Source organism: Mesoplodon densirostris, chromosome 15 (assembly GCF_025265405.1).
Source record: "Mesoplodon densirostris isolate mMesDen1 chromosome 15, mMesDen1 primary haplotype, whole genome shotgun sequence".
Lineage (NCBI taxonomy): Eukaryota > Metazoa > Chordata > Mammalia > Artiodactyla > Ziphiidae > Mesoplodon > Mesoplodon densirostris.
The window spans coordinates 14,377,407-14,393,974 of NC_082675.1; the positions used below are offsets into that span (position 1 = coordinate 14,377,407).

The following is a 16,568-nucleotide window of genomic DNA, read 5'->3' on the forward strand; positions in this document are numbered from 1 at the left end:
AATAGTGGATATTGAAATAATAATAACCTCCAGTGTTCCCAGATACTTCTGGTCAAAAGGGAGGAAACCAGGAACCGAGTAAAACATTGGGAAGGAAGATACTGCAGTCCTGGAAAAAAATTACAACAGAGCCATATTTAACTAGGCAGCAGGGAAAGTGACCGCCTGAGAAACGAGGGAATTTCCCACCCTCAGTCTGACCCTCTCTTCTGCAAAACGAGTTGGTCGAAGTTTGCTTTCGCCATCATTTCTACTGTTGTTATAATTCTTATTAATTTTCCCAGTCCTATCTGCACTTCTACCTATTTTTTGCCTTCGATAGAGATCCAAGTCAGGCGGGGACACATCGCGGAGAGAAACGGAAATGGGGTGAATTCTTAAGCGAGTTCTCTTTTGGGAGGAAAGAAATACGGTGGTTTGGAATGCGACTTTCTTAAAAGTAGAAGACAAGAGTGAAGGAAAAAGATCAACAGCGGTCGCCCTTGCTTTTATTGTTTTCGATTTTAAACATAGGAACCTCTGCTTCCCTATCCATTGCAATATTAAAATGAAGGCAGGAATTTTGCAAAATGAGGAAAATACATTTCGGGAGGAAACCGAGCGCGGGTGGGGGTGGAGATGGAGGTAGGGATGAGGGTGGCAGTTCGGGGAAAGCATCCGAAAGAAGGAAGGGAGGTTGCAGATCGAAGCCTCTCTTTCAAGTTAACTGTCCAATGACTGGGGAAATAATGGAGATTCTCAAACCTAGTTGAGGTCTTCAGTTTATTCTACCAGTGGTGCGGCCTCCGGACCCTCTGGGACAGCGGGTCCGGAAGCTGAGCATATGGAATCCTTTGTGAGTCGGTCCGGGTCGTTGCGGGGCCCGCGCCAGGGATGCGAGAGAAAGGAGTCAAACGGAAAAGAGCTCGCCCCGCTCGGAGTTTCGCTTTCCCCTTCCAGTCTCGGCGGGGCCCAGGCCTCCGTTTCCGGCCCACCTCGGTCCAGAGGTCAAATAGAAACCCATCTCCAGGGTCTGGGCGAAGGATTTGGGGTTGCGCTCTTGGGCATCTGGGAACAAACGCTGCACCCAAAGGGCCTCGGAGTGGGTAAAAGATAATTATTAATAATTTGGGAAATGAAAGCGAAGCTCGGGAAAGTCACTGCGGCCTGGCCGAGAGGAGAGACACGGGTTCTGCTTGCTGGAAGCAGCAGAGTCCGCGGCCCGACTAGCCCGGGCGCCCGCGTCCGGCGCTGGAAACCACTGCCAGGTCTCCCCGCGGGCACGACCTTAGCTCCTGAGGCTGCCCGGTCGACTGCGTTCCTGCACTTTTTTTTGCTGCTCCAGCCCCAGACCGACGGGGCCTGGAGCCAAGCCGTGCTTCGGAAAGCCCGGGGGATGGGGTGGGGCTGGGGGCACGCGCGCAACCCAGGCTCGAACCCCGAAGCTACGGGCAAGTCCAGAGTCCGATGTCCGGCTCCTTCGGGGCCCCTAGGAGGGGAACTTACCCTTTCCAGAAGGCCGGGCGCTCGCTCGCTCGCTCCGTGCTGGGTAGGCCTAGCTCTCCTTTCAGCGCCGCCAGGGGCGTCTATGCGGTACGTTTCGCAACTGAACCTAGTGTGTTTCCAGTTGCGCGCAAAACCTTGTGCGCATCCGCCACGCGGCTGCTTAGAAGTTATGCCCCTGACGAGACTAATATTAATAATAATAATCGTCATTACAAAACAAAATAGAGCGCCTCGTCCCTCTAAAGGACCCGGCACTACAGTTTTTCTCGGCACAAATCACCCTCCCGCCCCCCGCCCCCGCCCCCGCCAGGCCACGCTGGGACCAGTTGCATCCCCCGACCTAGTTAAAGGAGGATTCGCAGAATGGATTTTTTCTAAGCGAGAAACGCTGCGGACGACTCTCTCTTGCTCCAAACGTCTCTCTTTTCCCCTCCGCGATTAACGCAGTAATTACTTCTATGCACGCCTGCAAGCGGGCAGTGAGTTATCGCGTCCCAAACTTAATCAGCTAGAGAGGCGCCTCGATAGTTGTATGCTGAGAGCTCCTCCTGGGAAAAAATTGTTTTACCTCCTGCGAGAGACCTCGATTCCAACCCCCCCCCCCAGCCCCCGCCAACTCGGTTTTTTCCCAATCCATGGGCTGATGTGGGCTCCCACCTCCCTTCGCCAAAAGACCCCCTCCCTCTCCCTAAGAAAATCGATCTTGGCTCTATTGGTGGCTGATGTCCGCCACCCCCATTTCCCCAGAGAGCGTTGGATTTGTTTATTTCTTTATTTATTCCCGTGGCCCAGGCGTCTGAGACTTGTGGCTGCGCAGACCCGGGCAGGAGTGATAGGCGAAGACGGAAAGGACTCAACCTCGCGCCGCTGCCCCCCAGTCGAGCGTGACAGCGCGCGGGCCGGTTGCGTGACTCGTGACGTCTCCAAGTCCTATAGGTGCAGCGGCTGGTGAGATAGTCGGTATCGCCTGGTTGCCTCTTTATTTTATTGGGGTATGCCTGGTAATAAACAGTAATATTTAATTTGTCGAAGACCACAAACCAACTTCGAGCTGGGAGGTACACACTACTCTTGAAAGACGCTGGAAGAAGGCTTGGCCTAAAAGGGGTCTCTTTTGGGGGGTCCTTTCCAAACTCTTCATCTGAACACACCCCTCCCAGCGAGGCGTTACTCTCGGCATCTGCGCTGGAAACAAGAGGTGGGATTTTTGGAGGTGAGTGTCGCCCTGGAGAGCTCTGGGGTGGGGGATAGAGGATTCTCTTAGCCCTGGCCTGCCCACGGCCCCTTGGCTTCCCTCCCCAACTCGGCCCTGATGAATCCACCCCACTCCCAGCCTTGCTCGCAAGAGTGTCACCTGGCAAGAATAGATTTGCCCTTGAGATTTCAAAATCCCAATTTAACTTGGTGGCCCGCAGAATCTGCACTTCACAAACTAAGTGAATCTGGGCCAGGCAGTTACTTGGGGGAGTACAGATGCTCCCTCTCGGGAGGGACCTGCAGATTATTTATGGGAATTTATTTTATCCGCAAATCTCTGAGAATTTAAAGGGATTGGAGGGCTCTTTCTGGATTTCCCCTTCCTTTTTGCCAGAGATGCGGAGATGCAGGCTCTTCCTGAAGCCATGTTTGTTTTCCGTCGTTGGCCGGGGGTCGCCCTCTGAGCGAGCCCAAAGTCCTCTGAGCTGACATTTTGGAAGGGTGAGGGTGTTTTCACAAATAAATAAACTGTCTCAGCAAAAGGCTGTTTGAAAGCAAATCTGGGAGGTGGAGTGAGAACTCTAGAGAATGCTTGGGTTGGTTTTCTCCCTAGTTGCCCCACTTTTAGGGTTGGACAATCCACTTAGGAATTTTGCAGCGATGCATCAGGCCTGCGCTGGGATTTTAGTTCCCCGGGCCATAGAGGATGGCACTGAGGCAGCCTCAGATCTCCCTGGCGGTTCTCCTCCCTCCATCCCTCTCCCCAGACCTTGGCCTGCAGGCTTGAATCTCTAGACAGAGGCTGAGAAAAGAACAGGGTGACAGAGACCTGGGTGAGAAGCAAAAACGGGGACCCTGACGTTTGTTCCAAGCACTAATTCTTGACTTTCCAAGCTGGGTCTGCTCAGGCTAAGACCTACTGACTGTGTTTACGCTTCTATTGACCTCTTCAACTCGACCCTCAAAATAATACATTTCAGATAGGGGGAGGGCAGGGAGAGGAGGCGAGTGGAGATGAAAACCCCAGCCAGCCCCCAGTGACTGTTTGATTATTTTAATAAAACTGGGCACTGCCTTGTGTACACCTCCAGCATGGGAGGTCTGGTGGCCCTGAGGGGTTGGGAGCGCAGGGCGATTTCTGGGCATCTTTGATCTCGGCCCCCATCCCCACGCACCTTCACCCTGCCTTCACCCCGGAGTCTCTCAGAATCGGGGTGATGAGTGGGGATGGGGGGAGATATCAGGGCGGCTAGCGGCGGCAGGCTGGGCCAGGCGGGGTCAGGCAGTTCTCCGTCTTGAGGTCAGCGGTGGAGAGAGAACGCGGGCGAGGCTGCAGAGGAGGCTCCTAGCGTGTGTGTGCACGCCTCGTGCGTTCCTACTCCGTTCTCTGCACAGCCGCGTCACCCAGATTACTTCCCGGGCAGAAGCCGAGCGGGTTTGCGATGATTTGTGCAGGATTTTTTGCAGCCTCCGAGCCGCGCTCAGAGAAGCAGAGATGGATGGAGGTTGGAGAGCGGGTGGAGAGGAGGGGGTGATCTCGAGGTCTGGGTTTGAGAGTCGTGTTGTGATTTGAGTGTTCGGGAAATCTAATGGAAAAGGTGGTTGGGGGAGGGAGTGGGAAGGGAGAGGGAGGAGGGAGGAGGGGAGGGAGAGAGAGAGAGACAGACAGAGGCAGGCGGCGTGCAGTGGGAGCTAGTTGGAGAGGCAATTTCAGTACTTTGTAAGCATCAAGGCAGCCCAACGTCACCGAGCTCAGCTGAGTCGGCTTGTATTTCTGAGCGAGCGAGAGAGAGACAGAGAGAGAGAGAGAGAGAGAGAGAGAGAGAGAGACAGAGAGAGAGAGACAGAGAGAGAGAGATACAGAGAGAGAGACAGAGAGAGGGAGAGAGACCGACTCTTACCTCGGATTCCGGAACTTTAACCCTGAAAGCTGCGCTCAGAAAGGACGTCGACCATTCCCAGGCTCCCTCTTGTCTCCCAATTTTCCCTCCCTGTGGGCACAAGGGAGAAGCAGGGCGCTGAGATTATATTATTGGAGGTGCTCCCGGAGGCTGCTGTTTTGCTTTCTTCGGAGCCCTTCTGGCGCCTGACGACTTGGAAGTCTTTAGGGAGCGCGAGCGCAAGCGGAGGAGGTGTGTGTTGAATTGTGGGCAGTCACTGCCGAGGCTCCCGCGGTGGGTCCTCCTTTGTAGGCAGCGGTAGCCGCTGGTCTGGGGAAGCAGTCCCCCCCATAGACCCCGGAGCCACCATGCCCGCGCCCCCGCCTCGCCGCCGGCTTCCCTGCTAGGAGCCAGAAGGGATGCAGTGAATGCACCGGCTTCACCGAGCGAGGTAACAGTTCCGCAGATGGCCCGGGAGGCTGGGGAGGGAGCCCGCCGGCCGAGCCGGCTCAGGGAGGCGCGGAACGCGGCACTCGAAGCCTGGCCTCGGATTTTGCAGGGCCCGGCTCGCGGAGATTTTGCGAGGCCCGGAGCTGCCCGGCGCGTGGAGCCGAGGAGGCGGCCGGGGCCGGGGGAGAGGCGTTGAGGTTTGCAGGACGCGCGGCCCGGTTCTGTCAAGCCGCATCTCGTTCGGCGCCGCCAGCCCCGAGCTCCTCGGGACCCCGGCCATGGCTCGCGATGGGATTGTCCCCGCGGCCAGCGGTGAAATGGAAGCGCACGTGGAGCACGCCAGCCCCACTTTCTTTTGTTATGAGCAGGCTTCGGGGCTCCCATCACCGCCTCCCCCAAACCCCAAGGGCGTGGTGAAAGAGGCGGCTTCGGTGGGAGTCGGGCCTCAGAAGCTGATCTTCTCCTCGGCACCATTTCTGGGTCTCCGGCCACTGCAGACCCGGGGTGGGATCCAGCCTTTTGCCCAAGCTGCTGCTAAGATTTGGGGGGAGGGGGGAGGCATTTCTTGCGCCTCCTTCGCAGTCTTCCCGGCTTTTGAGGGAGGAAATCCCTACTTGGGAACGTAGAGGATGTTGGAAGGAGATCAGAGCAGGAGGCAGGCTCCTCCAGGCTTGAACCGTTCTGCAGCTGTTATTTTGCGTGTTCCAACCTCACATGCCTGTAACCCCGGGCCATTCTGCAAGTTGTGTCGGACCTCAGTGGCCGGTTCAACGCCGGAAGCCAAGGATTTATCCGGGCACCACTTTGGCGTCGCCAACCCCGAGCTTGGGCCTGCAGTTCCAGCAAGCCAGGCCCGACGGAAGCTCGGAGAAGCTCCCCTCGGCCAGGCCGCTCGACAAAATGCCCGTCTCGGGCTGGAGAGCCGAGAAAACGAGGAGAACGCGCCCCTAGCGCTGGCCTCCGGCACCCAGCCGCGCGCCGCCCTCCGAACCGCTGCGCCGCCGCCTTCCTGCCCTTTCTGTTTGGCTCCTTTCTACTTTTCATGTTGCTTACGATTGGGGGAAAGGGGGAGGACTCAGTGTTAAAGGACTTTTCATTTCAAGGCCTGTGACTGATAGAAGATGAACGTGAATTCTCAAGACCTGGTTTCTGGATCTGCAGCTCTTTCCTTTCTTATGTTTTTGGTTTTTGCGAGAGGCGGGTTATGTCAGGCATTTTGCCTGCTGCAGAAAAATATTCCTCTTGTGAGTTTTCATAAACAGGGCTCTGCTGGCCTCTTGTAATTTGACGAAGAAAAAAAAATCTCAGAAGGGCACCAGGTTTGTGTTTTGTTTTGTTTTTGGTTCGTACCCAATGGCTTCCAAAAATACCCAGGCCTTATCTTTATTGGCTCTTCCAGAAGTCCAGACAAATTTGACGGGCAGCTCGCTTATCGCGGGGGAGCCTGCGAAGGGGAGATGCGGGCCTCGCCTCCTCCCGCTGTGACGCGGGGCTTTCGCAAGAGGTTGTGCGTGGTCTTAAAGTAATAGTAATGATACTCATAACGGGACCTTCTGCAGCCTCCTTCAGCTGGGGACGGAGGCGCTGGTAGCTGGAAACTGCGGGTGGCAGCCTAGTCACTGCCCCCTCCTGTCACCAGAACTGTGCTTCCAACCTTCTCTTTTTCTTCCTCTGCGCCCCCCCCCCGTCCCCCACCATCTGTCTTTCTCTTTCCTTCTCGTCCTCAGAGCAGGACCCCGAGCGGTCACAGGGCCCCGGGCTCACCATGGCCGACGCAGACGACGGCTTTGGCCTGGCTCACACACCCCTGGAACCAGACTCCAAGGATCTACCCTGTGACTCAAAACCCGAGAGCGCGCTAGGGGCCCCCAGCAAGTCCCCGTCGTCCCCGCAGGCCGCCTTCACCCAGCAGGTAAGCAGGGCCTCGGGGTCTTTGCAGAAACCAAAGACGCTCTTTGGAGTGTTTGAGCAAGGGGGGCGGGCAGTGCCCATGATCTGCCCTTTTTTTTTTTTTTAATCCTTGCTCGATTCCACCCTTCTCTGCCGTGCCTCCCGAAATGCCAGTATAGTCCCATCCACTGTATTGTGACGTTTATCTTTACGGCCAGAGGATTTTTGAAATACATTGAAGTTGTTAGGGGAGCCTCAAAGATCCGGCTCTTTGGGGCCAGCGAACAATGGCCCAGATCATTTCTTTCCTGCTGCACTAGGTGTAAACTCGGCTTGAACGCCTCATGAAGGGTCGGGTCAGCGGCCGCTTCAGGCCGGCATGAGCGATGGCTTGACCCCTCTTCAGATCTTTCGTAGCCTTCGCCTCCTCCCGCCTCCTCCGCGCCAGCGCGCAGCCTCGCGCGCTGCACCGTGTGTCTGGCGGCCGGGGCCTGGTGGGCTGGCTCCGCGGGGCCGGCGGCGGGGAGCGCGCACGGCTGGGCCGGGAGGGCGCGGGGAGCCCGGGCTCGCCTGGCTGGAAGCTGGGCCCGAGCCGAGAGCGTGAAGCCTCGCCTCTCGCTCTGTGCCCTTCACCCCCGGCGCCCTGGGCGCTCAAGGCGTCGTCCGCAGACCTTGATGGTTTTGGAATGGGGTGTCAAGAGGGCTGGAAGCGGGGTGTCGACCACAAAAGATATCTGCACACAGCTAAAACCCCTCTCTGGAATTTGGGTGTCCTTCCTGGCTTTTTCATTGTCTCTCTCCTTTGCCTTTCACGTCTCAGGAAGATGCGCGTATATTTGTAGTGAGACGGTGGGCACGCATTTTCAGAAACGTAAGAGGTTTTCTTTCAGGGGAAAACAAATCTACTTGTTAGACGTTTACAAATTATTGCAAAACGAAGACTTCGTATGTAATTTTTTGGGTATGGGTTTTGTAAAATAACTTGTAGTCGAAAGTAGACATGTTAAATCGCTTGGCCCATAATCCAAACAGCTTGAAATGAACGAAGCTGGATGTGAGGAGGGCCTAGGAGGTGTGTTAATATAGACATTTGAGAATTAGTTCTTGTTTGGGATTGTGGAAACCTATTCTATAAATATTTACAATTTTATATTTCACCTGTGTCTACATAGGCACTGCCATGGTGAGAATAAACACGCATATATACAGTGCACATCTGTCTATTTTCGTGTGGACATCTGGGTGTCTACGTAAGAATATCCTGGGTGGGTTTTTCAAGATTGAGGCTGGGTTTCTTTTTTTCTTTTTTTCCTTTTAGCTGCCCCTTGGCTAAAGCGGATTGGGGTTGGTCCCATTTTTTTCTCAGCCCTGTCCTCCCCATGCACATTCTGGAACACCCTGATGGCTGGGGTTTTTTCTCTAGCCTTGTGTTGGTGGCATTAGAAGGAAAGAGCTCTGCACTGTGGGGTTAAAACCTGCCCGGGAGAGAGCATACACAGGGATTCCTGGGCAGGGGCTGCTCCAGAGCCCAGACAGTGCTGCAGTGAGCTGGGGGCACTTTTCAGCCTATGAGCCCACTGGCTTGAGGGGGAAGGAAGAGAAAGCTCTGTGTTTTGGGGGAGTTTGGGGAGGGAAGGCTCATTGACTTTTCCTCTCCTTCTTATAGGGCATGGAAGGGATCAAGGTGTTTCTCCATGAAAGAGAACTGTGGCTGAAATTCCACGAAGTGGGCACGGAAATGATCATAACCAAGGCTGGCAGGTGAGATGGTCACCTCTGTGGAGGAGGTACAGGGGACTTGTGGGAGAGACTAAGAAAGGTGTGGGAGACCACAAAAGGGGGAGAATAGAAACAGAGAGGGAGGGGGAGAGAGACAGCGCGAGCGAGCGATTATGAATATATTTCATTTGACTCTATTCTGGTTAAAGAGTCCAGTCATCTCCACCAGTGTGAGGAGAAATACCTGAAAGATTCAACTCAGGAAACTGGGCGTTTCTTCCACCTCGTATATAAGAAGCAAGAGCTTGGGAGGCTGTGCTATCTGGATGGATTAGTAATCAGAGAAGGAGGAATGAGGTGGGAGAGCCAACGGGAGAACAGAGAGTTGCAGAGACACACAGAGATGAGACGGGGTTTGGGTTTCATGGGATCTCAGACTTGATTCCTGGCCTAGACCCTCCTTCCCACCCTCCCTGACCTTGGAGCCGTTCCAGAGTCCCACCCGATCGCCAAACTCAGCATCGTTGAATGTATTCGCTACCTCTTTCATTGTTTATAGAAAGCAGGCGAAGCCTTTGAAAGGGAACCGGGGCTCGGCCGGGCTCTATATACAGACACCGATAAACACGGCCGTTTCATCAAGACACTCACCCCGGAGTTCCTCTTAAAAGCTCACAGTTTTAGCTAGAAATGCGAGACTTCTGGGGGAGGGGGTAGGAGGGTCGTGCAACTCGGTTATCTCAGCGTCAGAGTGCGCCCGGGTGCGGGGACAACCCCGCCACGTCCCTACCGGTGCTGGACTGGCCCTCCGCGCCCCTGAGGGCAGAAAGTCCCAGTCTGCGCACAGCAGGCGTGTGAAGCCGAGGATCCGGTAGGCCGGAGCCACCGAGTGTGTGAAAGGGGCGGGTGGAGCCGCCTCGCCAGACGCCCACCGCTTCTGCAGCCCAAGCCTCCCGCAATAAACTGACAACAGTGACATTTATTATTATTTGAAATTAAACAATGTGTGCTCCCCCGCTCGGCCCGAGCGAACAGGAGGCGCGTTCTGTTTATACCAAAGAACTCGGGTCCTCTTCCCATTCCGCCGAGGAAGGAAAGGGCGGCCGGGGCCTCCTTTTTCCCTCCCAAGCCTGAGCCAACGGGATTTAACTATAAAAGGCCTGCGAAGCCTCCGGCGCCTCCGCCTCCAGGCGCGCTCGCTCGGGCAGATAAACACCGCGAGGCGAGGCTCCAAGGCCAGAGGGAGAGGTCTCCACTCACCCCTTCCCGCCATCTCTGAGCGAGCCAGGTTCCAGCAACTGGTCCTTGCGCCCCGGACGGCCTTGGGAAGGCTTGCTTTCCGGGGCGCCCTCCTCCCGAGGCCGGATGGAGACGGGGAGTGCGCCTGTGCGCGGAGAGGGAGCCGGGCGCGGCACACGCGAGGCTGCGGAACCTCCTTGCAAGCACCCGATCCTCGCGCAGGGCCCGGTTCCTTCCGAAACTAAATTTCTTTGAGGAGGGACAAAGCGTTTGGACTCCCTAAGGAGAAGTGCCAGGCGCCTCGGAGATGTGGTGGGGGCACTAGGAAGAAATTCCTGCGCAACGCTCGTGTCAGAGGTCACGCACCGAGCTGTACCCTGGGGGCGGAGTGAAGCCGGGACGTGCCGTGGGCACCCACGCGCGGGCAGTCCCAGGGAGCACCCACTTGGGTGCCCACGTGACGCGCAGCGCTGCTCAGAGCGGCCAAAGCACCTGGCTGGGCGGAGGAAGCCAACTTTTTTCTTTTTCTTTTTTTTTTTTTTTTTTTTTAACAAGCCTTTTCCTGCCCCCAAATAAAAAAAGTAGGTGTCTGGTTCTGAAAAGAGTCTTTAGCAAGAGTTGAAATGAGGGGTCCCTTTCAGGGCTTCCTCGAAACCAGTCTCTAGAAGTCCTCGCCTTCTGCTTTCTATTTCCTCCTATAGATAGGTATAACCCTAGCCTGCTTTCTCATCTCTTGGCCTTTCTCCTCCCCATAACTTGGAGGGAAACCTGGGATGGATCTTGGCAAGAGCGGAGCAGGGGCCGCGTTTCTCGTCCACGTTTCTTAAAAGATCGAGTCTTGCATTAACATTTGTGGACGCGCTCTTCAGAATATTTGCATTAATTCCCTCTGCCTCTGTGTCTCCTCCTCCTCGTCTGGCCTAGGCGGATGTTTCCCAGTTACAAAGTGAAGGTGACCGGCCTGAATCCCAAAACGAAGTACATTCTCCTCATGGACATTGTTCCCGCCGACGACCACAGATACAAGTTCGCAGATAATAAATGGTAGGCACCGTAGCGGCTGGCGGGGAGGGCGGGGAGGACCGTGCAAACCAAACTGCCCTCTCCCCACTGAACCAATAAACATTGTTTTGAGCTCCTACTGTGTGCTAGAGGTTTTTGCTGCCCCTTCCGCTGCATCCTCCTGACCTCACCCTGAGAAAAAGAAAGAGCAGCCATGAGCCCCCATTTTATAAACGAGAAAACTGAGGCTCAGAGGAAGTAAAGTGCCCATGTCTGTTGCTGCACCGGAGGGTTGTGGATTTTTAAAAAGGGTATTGTTACCAAGCGTTGGAGCTATTTCTGGGGGCATAAACCATTAACAGTTATTTTTTATGAGTTACCTGCTTTGAACATGCCTTTTTTTATGAAATTGCAAAATCAGTCCGGGGTATTTGAGTTAAACAGGCAAGAGAGGAGAGGCCCATTCCTTGGGTACGTTGCTTCCGCGGCTGCCAAGAGTGCAGAGGCTTGAAGACGAAGCCCCTTTGGAAAGCCCTCAAGGAGTGTTCCCGAGACTTTTTTGCACATCCAGGCTTCCAGAACCCACCAGTTGTTCATAGGCAGAGACACGCTGCAAAGCTCCCCACAGCGCCCTTGGTGCTGGGGGAGGAATTAGGTGGAAGGAGAAAGAGCCGGGCGGCAGTGGTGGTGGGAGCGCTCGCCTGGACACCAGCCCCAGGCTTTCTGCGCATCTGGCATTGCAGATGCCCAAGCAAGACCTGAGGGTCAGGCTATTTCCAGATCATTCTCGTATTCAGCAGCCGTTGCTTTGCTCAAGAACCAGCCGGCACCACGGTGCACTAAGTCTAGGGGGGGTGGCGCCTCTCCTTGGTCTAGGTCTGTGACGGGCAAAGCGGAGCCCGCCATGCCGGGCCGCCTCTACGTGCACCCGGACTCGCCGGCCACTGGGGCGCATTGGATGCGGCAGCTCGTCTCCTTCCAGAAACTCAAGCTCACCAACAACCACCTGGACCCATTTGGGCATGTGAGTACCTCGTGCAGCTCTTCCTTGTATCTTCAGGTTCACACCTTCTCTTCCTCACCTGTCTCTCCTCTCCCTCTTCTCCAGGACTTTCTCCCTCTTCTTCTTCGTTCCTCACGCCCACCCATGCTTCTTTCTTTGCTCCATTTCACCTGCCTTGGTCTTTTACTCTCTCTCCCTTCTTGACCTGGCCTTCCTTTCTCTTCCCCTTTCTCTCCTCTTTATCATCTCTCTTTCCTTTTCTCTTATTTCTCACACCTTCTAATTCTTCCTGGCTGTCTCCACCTCTCTCCTACCCAGACATCTCCCCTTTGCAGTCCACCCTGTGGTCTACTAGTCCACGCTCTGGGTGTGTCTTTCCTGAGTGGCTGGCGACCGAGACCCCTAGGTCTCCTGGCCTGGGGCTCTCACCCTGCATCCCTGCTGCCAGCACCCAACCCACCTGCCTTTGCTGAGGGACAGGGGTCATGGGGTGACTAAGGCAGTTCATTCTGGGCCTGGAATTCCTGTTCGTTCAGCCCCATCTGTGACTAGGGGTGGGGAGCAGTGGTTCAGTCCTGCAGAAAACATGGGCCCTCTAGCTCGGCAGGTACTCAGCACAGACTGCAGAGGCTGGACCACGATGGGAGCTGTATTCCTTACCTACCTTCTTCCAAATCCTGCCATATTATGGGGATGTTCCGGCTGAAAGGGAGACCTTAGACCCCCTGCTTCCTCTTTTACAGATGGGGAAACCAACCCACCAGAGGCGAACTCCGGTACTCGTACCCCTTTTAGCTCGACACTCTTGGGTTTATCTGTTTTTTTTCCCAACTTCCAGCTTTCCCGCCTCCTCCCACCATGTCCAGAGTGGGCAAACCAAGATCAGGGTCCTACACCTGGAATCTGGATTGGCCCCGAGAGAGAGGGGCCTGATGAACTCCCTGAAATTGCAGGATATTGAGCGTGCCGTCCCCCACCCTCCAAGAGAATGTGTAGCTTCTAGTAGATTCTCTATAGGGAATCATCCTCTCTTCCCCCAAAGAAAAACAAATGAACAGAACACTGATTTGAGGGAAAGCGTCCCTAAATCTCTTCATTGGAAATAATCACCAGGACAGAATGCAGTCTCTGAATTCAGAGTTTACAACCCTTCGTTTGATGATTCCACCAAACAAGTAGGCTGGTTCGTCTTAGGGCATTTGATCCTCATAGCAGCCTAGAGAGGAGGGTGGAAATACACAGCCTTTATATGGAGTCCGGGGGAGGGGAGGTTACCTGCCTGAGGTCACACAGCTTGTATTTGGGAACAGGGATTTGAGGCCAGGTCTCTCTAATTCCAGAAGTGACCTGCATCCTGCCACTTTGGAGAATCAACACACAGGGTTCCCAGTTTGGGGACATGAGGGGACTGGGTACGAATGCATTTGATCCGGAGGGAGGACAGTTTGTGAAGGTCCAAATGAGAAATCCGTTCTTGTGGGGCCTTAGGGCTGAAGCACTGAGTCTGTGGTGGGAAGGAGACCAGGGCCCTCCACTGATGCACTCAATGCCACCGTACACGTGGTTGGTGTGAGATCGGACTGTTGACCACTGGAGAAGAGAGAAGGAAGGCCTATGCCCCTTCTACGCTGTAGGAAGGGAGAGGAAAGGGGCGGGGGGGGCGCGTTTCTAGGCAAAATGCCGGGCCTCCTCTGCGTTTAAACCAGGGTGTTTTGCCTGCAGCGGCCAGCCTGTGGTGCATCCCAGCGCAGACGTGACCTCCACCTTGCGTGGGTGTTGGCTGGCTGACGGTGTACCTGCTGTCCCTGCGGATGCTGAACGGATGCTTTAGGTTAAGCGCTGGGGAGAGAAGGGACCATTTTGTAAAGGTCCTGCGTGCATCTCCCAGGACGGCGTCCTTCTGGAGGCTGGGCCTCCGTGGCACCTTGGTCTGGGCTCCTTAGCTTTCCCTCTGCGGCCCGGGTGTGCCTTTGGGGTGGACCCCCGGGAAAGGCGCGCGCACGGTCCCGAGCCCTGGGCGCCCCTGTGAGTTTCAAGTCCTTCCAATTCCGCGGAGGAGGGCGCGGTGCTCTGAGCCGCTCCGGACTCCCCGGTTGCCACGCATTCCCACCCCAAACTCCGGGCTTTGAGTCCAGAGCCGCCCTAATGAAATTAAGGGCCATTTAGATCGCCCTCGCGCCGCTGTCTCCACACTGTCCCCAGCCGTCAAAGCAATTTGGCTAAGCCGGGACGGTGACCGCGCCGGCTCGCAGGGCCCCGCTGCGTCTCTCTGTCGCCACGCCGCCCCGGCCGGCGTCGCTATCGGCCAGGGAGGCGGCCGGGCCGCGGCGGCCGGAGATTAGAGCAGCGCGGCCCGGGGTCGGGGAGCCGCGGGGTCCCGAGCTTTACGCCCCTCCCCCGGCCTAGTCGGGCCGCGCTCCCCTCCCCCTCCTCCAGGTCGGTTTCAAGGGTTGGCCCGAGAACCCTGCCCCAGGGTCATCCAATCAAAGACACTGAGACTACCTCCGCCGCTCAGTTTGCGGTCCTGGGGAAAAAAGCAGGCCAGATTTTTCAGCTCGTGAAACGCGGCAGTTCGCCCATTCGGTGGGTATAGATCAGAACGTTTTGAGAAATATTAGCGTTACCAGCTTCCCGGGAGTATCAAAAGCACGGCGCCATCAGAACAACAAACTCAGTTTTTTTTAGTAAAGATGCTCATCTTCTCTGGATAGTTCCGCTCCAGCAAGAGTGTGGTGACTGCAGACCCCCTCCTAATGTTCACAATGGTGGCTGTAATAAGAACTGCAACAGTGAGACCCCCCCACTAGTCCCTGGGAACCCCCCCCCCCACCAAGACATGGAGAAGATAGAAAGGAAGGAGAAATATATTCCCCCCAAAGCAGATGCCACAGTGCTGTCTGGGGCCAGGTCTGGGGATAATTCCAGTGGCGGATCCTGAAATATTGTGAAGTTGGAGACAGGGAATCTCAAGGGCAACCAGACCCCCGTTTGATGTTAGGGGTGGGGTGGGTGCTTCCCTCCCGCCCAGCTCACACCCTAGAGTCTCCCCCTCCCCACCATTTTCCTCTCTTTTTCTTGTGATTATTTCTTCCAGTTCTGCAAATGCTTGGTCTCTTCCTTTGCATCTCTTTGAGCCTTTTTTTCTTGGGCGGGGGGGTAGTTATATATATATCTTTGTTTATTTGTTTCTGCTGTCCTTTCATGCCAAAATTGTTGCCCAGGCTTCCTTGAGAGGGGCACCAATTCCTTGCCCCAAACTTGCTTCACTCCCACTGGGGGGGACATGCCCTACGCAGGGAGTTAATTTATTAAACTAACTTTATTAAGCATTCTGATTTACTGCTGTGTGTGCTTTGGGTAGATTCCTGGAATATTACCCTGGCTTTTTCATATGGAAATTGTCATTTTTGAAATGTTTCTTTTTAATGAAATCACTGGCTTCTTTTCAAAAACAGGAGAAAAAAATGGGACCTTTTCTCCGAGAGCCTATATAAGGAACGTAATTTTGGGGTGGAGAGTGGGGCTTTATGGAAACAAAGGGGTTTGATTTTTCTTACAATCTCATTTTCTTTATTATTTTTAGATTATTCTAAATTCCATGCACAAATACCAGCCAAGATTACACATCGTGAAAGCGGACGAAAATAATGGATTTGGCTCAAAAAATACTGCGTTCTGTACCCACGTCTTCCCTGAGACTGCGTTTATTGCGGTGACTTCCTACCAGAACCACAAGGTAAGCCCAGTACCCAGGAACCGGCGGGCCTGGGGCCGCCCGCTTGTTTGCATGAATCACAGTGGTCTCCTGCTAAAACCTTTAGCTTTATGGGCATCTTTATTCCTCCGCACAGTGGGCACCAACTTCTACTTCAGTGGGCTGGGGCAGGGATAGAGCTGCAGCCTAAGGATCACAGCTGTGCTACGTTCATGCGGTTGGCACGAAAGTCACATGCACACACACACACACAGCCCAGATAGAAACGAAATGATCAAACCATAGATGACCACGTGGTATCAATGCTCGGTACTCAAACGTAACAAGGAGGCATCTCGCTGCAGTCGTGAAGTGATCAGTGAGAAGAAAGGTCCCCATATTGGCCAGCTCCGTGCTCTTGAGTGGGGACGTGGTGTCACCCTTCCTGGGACCGCCTTTTCTGTGGGGGGTCAGTCTCCTTCCCTCCTCCACTCTGCCTTTTGGATGCATTTCAATTCCAATCGGGGCAGGTGGCAAAGTTGCCGGAAACCTTGAGCTTGGGTTTTCCCAGATGCTTCCTTAATTGTTTCAGCGATTACTGACCCTGGACCACATACTAAAGCAAGGTTAGTATTGCTTAAAAGCAAAAACTGAGCAACCCGTGTCACCAGCTGCCTGGATCAAAGCTCTGGGGACTTAAATATGATCCTTCAAAAATACAGCTTGGTGAAGGGAGGCATGCATGCGACCAATGCATCATTTGGTGGCTGTAGTGTGGTATAGAGGTGGGATGTCGCAGGTGGATTGTGGCACTGTGAGACCCCCACGCTGTTCGAAATCCGGGCCCCGATTTGGGCCATTCAAGGCTTGACCGTGATGTTGGAACAGGGTGCCCCATAACCGCAGGTTGAGGGGAGTATCTTCTATTCTTGCTCAGGAGAAAGGGCTTGTCTTGACTTGTCATGGTTCATGTCTGTTCTTTAGGAACCTGAAGAACAGGTGGATTCAT

The 16,568-nt window shown here is 54.8% G+C and overlaps 1 protein-coding gene across 2 annotated transcripts in view; it reads left to right on the forward strand.

The window, feature by feature from the left end:
- The first annotated feature begins 4,008 nt into the window (after positions 1–4,008).
- The window catches only part of TBX5 (T-box transcription factor 5), a 45,307-nt gene continuing 32,747 nt past the window's right edge, over positions 4,009–16,568 (forward strand). The window contains exons 1-6 of one of the 2 annotated variants that reach the window (XM_060118613.1): positions 4,009–4,187; positions 6,740–6,924; positions 8,569–8,663; positions 10,785–10,904; positions 11,739–11,886; positions 15,449–15,601. In XM_060118613.1, the coding sequence (XP_059974596.1) occupies positions 4,178–4,187; positions 6,740–6,924; positions 8,569–8,663; positions 10,785–10,904; positions 11,739–11,886; positions 15,449–15,601 (711 nt within the window). In that variant the 5' untranslated portion in view covers positions 4,009–4,177. The remainder of the gene's footprint in view (positions 4,188–6,739; positions 6,925–8,568; positions 8,664–10,784; positions 10,905–11,738; positions 11,887–15,448; positions 15,602–16,568) is intronic. The other variant, XM_060118614.1, reaches the window with a different exon arrangement.